The sequence below is a fragment of the Artemia sp. Qi Xiang Cuo genome, chromosome 10 (genome assembly GCF_049724085.1).
Source record: "Artemia sp. Qi Xiang Cuo chromosome 10, ASM4972408v1, whole genome shotgun sequence".
In the NCBI taxonomy this organism is placed as follows: Eukaryota; Metazoa; Arthropoda; class Branchiopoda; order Anostraca; family Artemiidae; genus Artemia; species Artemia sp. Qi Xiang Cuo.
Window position 1 is genome coordinate 46,901,201 of NC_142803.1, and position 10,597 is coordinate 46,911,797.

Sequence of the window (10,597 nt, forward strand, 5' to 3'; positions counted from 1 at the left end):
TGGCAACTCTGAATAAAAGTAGTGGGACATCCGATAGCGCTTTCTTCTCATTTGTGAGCCTAGTATTTCGATTTAAACTAGGGTTACTCAAATGCGTTTTCAAGCAAATTCCACTAACAATCGTCAAACAAAAACAATGCCCTTTCTGCTCTAATGAACTCGTCCGATGCGTATAACTGGTTGTTTGCATCCAAAAAAGCAGTGATATTTGAAGAAAACAGAAGTTTTGTTGTGTTAAATTGCGTTGCGACAACACTTTTTCCGAAGTGTAATTTTGAAGGGAACAAAAACCAGTGCAAAGGTTAGGGATGAGGCAGAGGGCGCGTAACCACGCTTGTGTCAGGTTGCTTATTACCGTGATGAGCTGTTATTCTTAGTAGTACTAAGTAGTACTTCGTTGGCTTATTACCGTGATGATCTGTTATTCTTAGTAGTACTTAGTTGGCTTATTACCGTGATGAGCTGTTATTCTTAGCAGTACTTAGTTGGCTTATTACCGTGATGAGCTGTTATTCTTAGTAGTACTTAGTTGGCTTATTACCGTGATGAGCTGTTATTCTTAGTAGTACTAAGTAGTACTTAGTTGGCTTATTACCGTGATGAGCTGTTATTCTTAATAGTACTAAGTAGTACTTAGTTGGCTTATTACCGTGATGAGCTGTTATTCTTAGTAGTACTAAGTAGTACTTCGTTGGCTTATTGCCGTGATGAGCTGTTATTCTTAATAGTACTTAGTTGGCTTATTACCGTGATGAGCTGTTATTCTTAGTAGTACTATGTAGTACTTCGTTGGCTTATTACCGTGATGAGCTGTTATTCTTAGTAGTACTTAGTTGGCTTATTACCGTGATGAGCTGTTATTCTTAGTAGTACTAAGAAGTACTTAGTTGGCTTATTACCGTGATGAGCTGTTATTCTTAATAGTACTAAGTAGTACTTAGTTGGCTTATTACCGTGATGAGCTGTTATTCTTAATAGTACTAAGTAGTACTTAGTTGGTTTATTATCGTGATGAGCTGCTTTTTAGTAGTATTAAGTAGTACTTAGTAAGCTCATTGCTGTGATGAGCTGTTATTCTCAGTAGTACTAAATAGTATTTAGTTGGCTTATTACCATGATGAGCTGTTATTCTTAGTAGTACTAAGTAGTACTTAGTTGGCTTATTACCGTGATGAGCTGTTGTTCTTAGTAGTATTAAGTAGTACTTAGTAAGCTCATTACTGTGATGAGATGTTATTCTTAGTAGTACTAAATAGTATTTAGTTGGCTTATTACCGCGATGAGCTGTTATTCTTAGTAGTACTAAGTAGTACTTAGTTGGCTTATTACCGTGATGAGCTGTTATTTTTAGTAGTATTAAGTAGTACTTAGTTAGCTTATTACCGTTATGAGTTGTTCTTCTTAGTCGTACTTAGTTGGCTTATTACCGTGATGAGTTGTTATTCTTAGTAGTACTTAGTAGGCTTATTACCGTGATGAGCTGTTATTCTTAGTATTACTAAGAAGTACTTCGTTGGCTTATTACCGTGATGAGTTGTTATTTTTAGTAGTATTAAGTAGTACTTAGTTAGCTTATTACCGTGATGAGTTGTTATTCTTAGTAGTACTTAGTTGGCTTATTACCGTGATGAGTTGTTATTCTTAGTAGTACTTAGTTGGCTTATTACCGTGATGAGCTGTTATTCTTAGTAGTACTAAGTAGTACTTAGTTGGCTTATTACCGTGATGAGTTGTTATTTTTAGTAGTATTAAGTAGTACTTAGTTGGCTTATTACCGTGATGAGTTGTTATTCTTAGTAGTACTTAGTGGGCTTATTACCGTGATGTAACGTAGCCCAACGTTTATTGCAAGACCTCCCTTCCTTGTAAAACTGGTCCTTAATACCAGTAGAAAAACTAAAAATGCATTTTTTAGTTGTTTTTTTTTTCTAAAATATGCGATATAACATAACGTCTTTTGAATAGGTTCAGCCGACTTATACCGACTCAATTTGTGTAAACACTGATTTTCCTGAGCTTTTAAAATAAGCAAATGTTATAGTATTACCTAAAGCTGGGAGTTCAACTGACCCTTCAGATTATAGAGGCATTTCTCTACTTTCGATTTTCAGAAAAATTTTGGAAAAACTTGCAAATAGTCAATGACAAAAATATTTATTTGACAGTAAGATTTTATACACGGCTCAATATGGTTTTATAAAAGGAAAGTCAATTGAACTGGCAATTCATGAGCTTTTACTAAATATTAATGATTCACTAGATGAAGGTCAACACGCTTTGGCGATTTTTCTTGATGTCGCCAAGGCGTTTGACACCGTAAATCATTCGTTGCTTCTTTCTAAACTTAAGTCTTATGGGTTTTCAATACAGGCTGTTAAATTTTTGCATCTTACCTTTCTAGGAGACGACTAGATTGTGTTGATAAATCTCGTGATCTCCGTTCCGAAACTTTTTCCGATTAATTACGGAGTGCCTCAGAGCTCTGTCCTTGGGCCTATTCTATTTCTTCTTTTTATAAATGATTTGCCAGAAATTTTGCCTCTTTGTAAAATTATAATGTTCGCTGATGATGTAGTAATTTTTGCTTCTCACCGGGACCTGTCAGTTCTTTTCCAGAACCTCGAAAGTACGTTACTAACTGTATCTGATTGGTATTCAAGGAATTTACTAGCTCTTAATGAAAAAAAAAATGTCAAAATATGTTATTTTCGCGAAGTGGATCAGTAGTGTCAGATAGCTTCTCTCTTTTCTTGCATTAAAACGGGTAGATCAGTTTAAATATCTTGGCATTATTTTAGATGAAAATTTGTCGTTTCATAATTACGTAAAAACACTATCGTTAAAAACTTCCCGAAATATTGGCATGCTAACTCGTGTTCGTCATTTCTTTCCCAAAACTATTCTAAAATCTATTTATTATTTTTGTCCACCCTCATTTTCTGTATTGCGTTTTGGTTTGGGCATCAACATTTTTGTCTGTTTTCAAGTCTCTCCAATTACTTCAAAATATAGCAATGAGGATTCTATTTAATATTTATTGCAGATCTTCAGTTAGACTCCTATATGGGACTTCAGGAATTTATTCTTTGGACCTCTAGTATTTGTCACGATTATCAATATGGTAATTTACCTGTAAATTTCTCCGGCATTTTTCCAACTAATTCTCAATTTCATAATTATCCTACTACGCATCGTTCAGACTTTTCGTGCGAAATTCAAATCTGGAACTCAATTCCAGCATCAGTTCGAGAATGCAGCAACAAGCGACATTTTCTAAGACTGGTGAAGAAATATCTTACGACAAGCTAAGCATTTTGTTTATTAGGGTTTTCTTTTTCGTTGTTGTAAAATTTAGTTAGAAAATGGCTGTGTATTTTTGTTGGCAATATTTTCAGCGCTAAAGTATGCCACCAGGAATGTGCGCTGTTTTGTGAAATTTATTTATGTATGTGCTATAAATAAAAATATTCTACTCTACTCTACACCTTTTTATAATACTATAGTGCTTTGTCAGGTCTATTTCTCTTATTTTAGTAAAACTAAAAGACGTCTTTTTCGTAATGCCGTTAAATCATGTAACCTAACGCCTTTTTTGATTCAAGTAGCCGTGACGTGAAGACTCGTCCGTTTCTAAAGGACCTGGCGTGTAGATCCTTATATAACTTGACTTGAAAACGCCAGGTCAGGATTTTTAATAACTGGCTTTTTAATATATTTTACCTTAGTTCACTCTTCCACCCTTTTATTCTATTGTTCAGACTTTTATTTTTGTAGAATATAGAACAAGAAGTAAATGTTGAAATTTTCAACGATATCAAGATTGATCCAACTCATAATATGACGGTTCAGATTCATCATTTGAAGCTGTGTGTTGACATCGTTGCTGCGCATAACGCATTGCAGAAAGGAACTACAGTAGAAGCCAGTGGCACAAAAATTTTCAAGCCAGAATTCAAGTACGTAAGCTTCTATGGCAATAGACTCTCTCCCTTCTCTTCTCTCCTTCTTCTACTCCTCTCCCCCCATCTCTTTTCAGCCGACTTATACCGACTCTCCCCTTCTCTTCTCTCTCTCTTCCCCCTTCTTATACTCCTCTTCCTTCTACTCCTCCCCCCCTCTCTCTCTCTCTACCATAATACATAAAGTTTTATGTGATCTTTTTGTCAAACTGAGATTTATTGCCCATATCCTGAAATTCAGCATGCTTGGTCGATTCGTTTTAATTTGTTTGGTTCTACCTACGAATCAGTCGGTTCTTCCGTATCTTAATTAGTTTTGAAAATTATTAGAGACCTCAAAAATTCGTTAGACTAGTCTGTGTAAGTAAAGTATTGAGCCTGATAATATAGCGTGTTGTCTGGAAACAATAATAATTTTCCGTTTGAAATTTCTCAAGTTAAATCTCTAGTGTTCTTTGAATATGATTTTGAACATTTTAGAGTCACGTGCTGGTTCGTAGGCATTAATTCAAAAAATAGGTGGTTTTTGGTGTTTCTGAGTGACATGATCTATATATCACTAAGAAATGAGTGACAATAATTTCGAGCCGTTCTGTGATATCCAATATTGCTTCAAACTTGGGCACAGCGTGATAACTTCGGACAGTATATCAGAATATTTTTTTTATCAAGGGCCCAAGTTTTTGCCAAGTTTAAGCCATATTCAGCGGTAGAATTGATGGAAGATGAGCGTCACAGCTGTGGGCCCACAGACTGCAAAAATAACGAAAGCAGCGTTAGAATTCGATATATTGCCCGATTTTACTGTCGTTTGACGGTTAGAGTGCTCGAAGAACTAATAGGATTAATTCAAATCGCCGTTCATCGGATTTTAATCAGTGATTTAGGGAGAGATAAAGTGTTTCCAAAAAAGCTGTCGCAAGATTAAAATGACAGTAGGAAGAACAGATGTCTGAATTTTCTGGAGTATATTAATAATTACCCTTCTTTCTTAGTATGTGCCTCTACTAGTGACGAGCATTCAATTTTCGAGCATGACCCGGAAACGAAGCACCAGCACCAAGAACGACACTCTTCAGCCCCACCAAGCACCCAAAAAAGGAGTTTAGGTTGACTGTAGCTGACCCAGTCAACTACACTGTGCTTTTCCATCAAAGTCAAACCGTTTTGTCGAGAATTTCTTCAAATACTTCAAAAAAGGGTCATGCATTATGGGATGAAACACCGAGAACAACCGGGTGCTGCATCATGACCATTGCCACATGACCATGACCATTGCCACATGACCATTTTGTCACCCAAATCTATTTAGGCACCCAAAATATTCCTCTGGCTCCTCGATCCCCTGGTTTTCCCAACTTGAGCTCTTATGACTTATCCCCCTTTCTACGGCGGAAAATTTACCTTAGAGGCTAAATTTTTGGACACTAGAAAAAATCTAAATATCCTTGACGAACCAATCAGAAACTATTCCAGTATCCAAGGCCTAGAACTGGTATGCAAAGATAATATTTTTCTTATTTTCTATCGCTTCCAGGGCTGCGTGGATTTTCAAAGCAATTCCTTTGAAGGAGATAAAGTGAAAGACTCATTTTAATTTATCAGGGTTATGACGTGAAATATATTTGTCCATACCTTATAGGCTTTCTTTCACACAGAACTTGTTTTTAAAGAGAGTTGAAAAAATTTTGTACCAATTTCTAATTTTTCCTGCTCTCCTGCCCTATTCGTGCCAGTTTTCCTGCTTTCTTTTTTCATTTTTCCTGCTCTCCTGTCCAATGTTTGCAACTTTTCCTGCTCTCTTTTTTCATTTTTCCTTCTCTTCTGCCCAATTCTTGCTTCTTTTTTTTCCTGCTCTCTTTTCAAATTGTTCCTGCTCTCCTGCCCAATTTGTGCAACATAATGTTTTAAATTGTCACAGCCAAATATTAAAAGGTTTATTGACGAATAGGTTAGTTTGAAGGATTTTTCTCTTCTTTTCCTTAAAATAAAAATTTACTCGCATATTTAATTTTTTAGAGTGTTTTCTATTTGTATAACTTTTTTATCTTATCAAAGCTTGTACTTATTTTACTTATCTGAAATAAGTAGAATAAAGTTTTTATTGGGAAGTCTTTTTTTAAGACACACACAAAAAATACCCATCCTTAATTTAAATGCGCTTATTCAAGCCTAATCTTTTTTTTGTATTGTCCAGCATTCTTTATATAAAGAGCTATAGCCTAAGATGCCTTTTTTTCATCATCGCTTTATCAAATTTTGATGCAATGAAAAGAAAAAAATGTTTAACAGGCAACCTCTGTTTCTCTATAATAGAAAGGCGTGACTAAAATGCAAAACCAACCAATCGGGAAGCTCCCTTTATCATCTTTGCTTAAAAGCAGCGTTTCATGCATGTCTTGCTAGACTTCCATACCCAGAAAGCGTACGTAAAACTTAATTCATAAAGGCGCGAAGCTTTAGCTTCGAAAATATTTAATCAAACTACAATGTTGAAAATTGGACAGTTCAACACATTTTTGCCTTTTACGACATTTTATAGTTCTTTTTTTTGCTTATCATTAAGTCTTAGAAATTCCACTAAACTCGAAAGTATGTGAAAATACATTTTAGAAAGAATATTTTTTCACAAGCAAGGAAAGGGCAATGAGGAAAGAAAATTCATCCCCTAAAATTGTCTACGAAGTTTGCAATAAGTTTAAGTGACGGAGTGGGTAACTTTGCAAGAAATTAAATATTCTGGAATTTAGATGTCAGATAAAAGGCTATTTATAGAAAGCTAAAAATACTATAAAACGGTAAAAAAAAAAAACCTCTCAGAAAAATTTATTAGGAGAACAAAGAATTAGCCACCTACTAAAACGAGATTAACATGAACACAGATTAGGGACAAAAGCAAGGATTTTATTTGGTAGAGGTTCAACCTTTTTTAGTGGTGGGAAGGGTTTAACGAGGGAAAAAATTAGTATAAAATTAATTGTGTATTTGAATTCTTCATGATTATGCTTTTTCTATATTTCGTGTAGGTCCTTAACACCGCTACTGATTAATGTTAAACGTACGATCCTACTTATACACTATTTATCAGGTTAATTTGCGCTGACCTAGGGTTTTTCGTTATTGTAATCCGTAATTTGATGACACTCTGGTTTTGAAGAAACACTGTAAAACTGACTTGAAAAATGAAATATCACTAGGCCTGATTGCCCGAATATTCATATTTGGGTCAACATGCAAAATAATTAAAAACAGACCTAAAACTTGAAAGAAAATAATTAGTTGTTGAACGTGAAAGAAAACGAGATGAAACATGAAGGGAGACGAGATTCCATTGGGATAGTTCAATATATATATATATATATATATATATATATATATATATATATATATATATATATATATATATATATATATATATATATATATATATATATATATATATATATATATATATATATATATATATATATATATATATATATTTTTTATATATATATATATATATATATATATATATATATATATATATATATATATATATATATATATATATATATATCAGAATCGCTAAAATTATTATGTAAACTGCAAAAATATTTATGATGTCTCAGCAATAATTTTAATGTTTTAATTCAAACTATTAAAACAAAATAGTAAAACAAACTAGCACAACTTGATACGTGAATAAGGCCTAGAGGTCTGAACGTATAATTTCTAATAATACAATGTCTGTTGGGAGGCTTAAAAAACGAAAATTTGCACCATTAATTGCGACAACACTTCTACGGGCAGCTAAAGCAAAGGCCATTGCTAAATTGTCTGAAGTAATCAAAATCCAAAAACGTGTCAAAAATGAAGAGTAAAGGCACGGGCGGTTAGAAGATACGCGGGAACCACAATTAGAGCGTGTCAAAAATGAAAATGAAGAACAAAGACACACGCGGTTAGAAAACATGCGACACCGAGCATGTGTGTGAGTCAAAAATCAAAATCAAGGGCAAATACAGACGCAGTTAGAAGAACAGCGGCGGCGTGTCAAAACTGAAAATGAAGAGCAAAGACACACACAGCTAGAAGACATGCGACATCGAGCATGTGAGTGAGTCAATGAAAATCAGCCTGGACAGCGAGAATCAAAATATGTCAAAATTGAAAGTGATAGCGATGATGACTGGGTTTGGCATATTGACATGGATAAGGTCATCAATGCCTACCATGCCTTTGTTAAAAAAAAGGTTCGGCGACATGTATTTCATAATAACGAAAGACACGCCGAAGTAAAACGAACCAAACAAATTGAAAATAATAGCGATGATGACTGGTTTGGGATATTGACATGGATAAGGTCATCAATGTCTACCATACCTTTGAAAATCAAAAACCTGGCCTAGATAATTCGTTGGAAGAAAAAGAAGTTTTTGTCCCACCACCTGAACAATTAAAAGAAACAAAGGTTCGGCGATGTGTATTATCCCAATTGTATCTAATCTAGATGAGATGTACGAAAAAAAAAAATGATCCCTGTTTACCCGTAAAAGTTGCAATATTTTAATACTAAAACTTAATCATGGGGCGATCATGAAATAGAAAGTCTAAATAATTAGTGTGCGACTATAATAAAGCAGCTTGAAAGTTCCGATCTGCAGCTTTTTTTTTATTCATGCTTTCTATTACCGAAATTTCAGTATTGATTCAATAACTAGTTTATTTATTAGCATTTTGTCCTTGTTTAATCATTAATTCTTTCTTCTTTTTAGTTCGAGAACTCGGGTATTACCATTCAAGTACGATCCTGAAAGCAGGACTTTTGATATTCGTTACTGATCATGATTTGGTTTGAAATAAAGAGCTTTCATTTCTTTTACAAGGATGCCATTTTTGAATAGGTTATGTTCCCTGTGAGATGTCTGTTCCCTTGTTTCACTAAGTAAAAGAGCTTAATTTTCGATTGCGTCTTAAATTGACATTAATCTGTAATAACAATAATAATAAGCTGTGCACAAAATTTGAAAAAAATATTAGGCTACCTGTAATTCAATAATGTTACTTTTTTTAAAAAAAAAAAAAAAAAAAAAGAAGAATAATGAATTTTTCTCAATAATTGTCAGTTCAATTAAAATTCAACTCTAGGGTGAATTTTCGAAATGTTTCAGAGCTTAGCTTCACAGTTATTTATCATTCTTCAAGGAAACGACGGCCAAATTTTGGATTTGCGGAATATTCTATTAACTAAGCGTGATCCTGAAAGGGGACTTTTGATGTTCGCTTCTGGGGTTTGATTTTGTTGCCAGAAATGGTTTGAATTATTTAAGTTGCTTATTAAGAAAACATATCGTTTTCAGTTTCCCCCTTATGCAGGGAAGACTATTTCCTTACTAGAGTATAGAGGAGTATAAAGAACTTATCATAAAAACAACACTCGATATATATATATATATATATATATATATATATATATATATATATATATATATATATATATATATATATATATATATATATATATATATATATATATATATATATATATATAAATATAAATACTATCTTTATAAGCGAGCAATAATTTTTTTTTTTTTTGTGTATTTATTTTTTCTTGAAAACGGCTCCATATTTTTTCGAGAAAACTGACATCCTGGGATTTTCCGGCCTAAAAAAACCGATCTAGATAGGTCAGAAGTTTCAGAAAATTCGTTAAGAGCCTTAATTTCGGAAAAAAAAATTCATGTGAGTGACGTCATTTTTGTATACATCAGTATAATATCTTTGAAAAAACACAGTACGAAAAGATATATCAGTATGAAAATCTTATCTAGAGGTGGATCCCAAACGAAAATTACAAGTATTATAAATGGTAATTCGTTGGAAGAAAAAGAAATTTTGTTCCACCACCTGAACGATTAAAAAATCAACACCTTGGACCAACATGTAATACTAGGCCAATAAGGGCAGCTAAAGCAAAGGCCATCGACATTAAATTCACAATGGGTGAAAATCAACAACCTGGACCATCAAATGAGACAAGAGCCAAAAAATGAAAACTTACAAGTGTTATAAATGATAATTCGCTGAAAAAGCGAATAGACCAATAAGTGCAGCTAAAGCAAAGGGCATTGGTAAATAGTCTGAAGTAATGAAAATCCAAAATGAAGAAGAAAGAAAAATGGGGTTTGAAGATAAGCGACAGCAAGATACGAAACGTGTCAAAATTGAAAATGATAGCGATGAGAATACAAATGATGATTCTTTGGAACCCTGAGCAATCAAATGTGATGAGACCAAGAAAACATCCCGAACAAATTAAATTCACAGTGGGTGAAAATCAACAACCTGGACTTTCAAATGAGACAAGACCCAAAAAACGAAAATTTACAAGTGTAATTCATTGGAAGAAAATAAAGTTTTTGTCCCACCACCTGAACAATTAACAAATCTACAACTTGGACCATCATGTAAAACTATACCAATACGGGCAGCTAAAGCAAAGGGCATTGGCAAATTATCTAAAGTAATGAAAATCCAAAATGAAGAAGTACGAAAAAGGGGGTTAGAAGATAAGCGAGAATCAAAACGTGTCAAAATTGAAAATGATAGTTATGATGATTGGGTTTGGAATTTTGACATGGATAAGGTCATCA

At 33.6% G+C, this 10,597-nt stretch overlaps 1 protein-coding gene across 2 annotated transcripts in view; it reads left to right on the forward strand.

The window, feature by feature from the left end:
- The window catches only part of thoc5 (THO complex subunit 5), a 118,416-nt gene extending 109,509 nt beyond the window's left edge, over positions 1-8,907 (forward strand). For both annotated transcript variants that reach the window (XM_089095107.1, XM_089095109.1), the window contains 2 exons: positions 3,775-3,956; positions 8,717-8,907. In XM_089095107.1, coding sequence (XP_088951233.1) covers positions 3,775-3,956; positions 8,717-8,783 — 249 coding nt within the window. In that variant the 3' untranslated portion in view covers positions 8,784-8,907. The remainder of the gene's footprint in view (positions 1-3,774; positions 3,957-8,716) is intronic.
- The last annotated feature ends 1,690 nt before the right edge of the window (positions 8,908-10,597 follow it).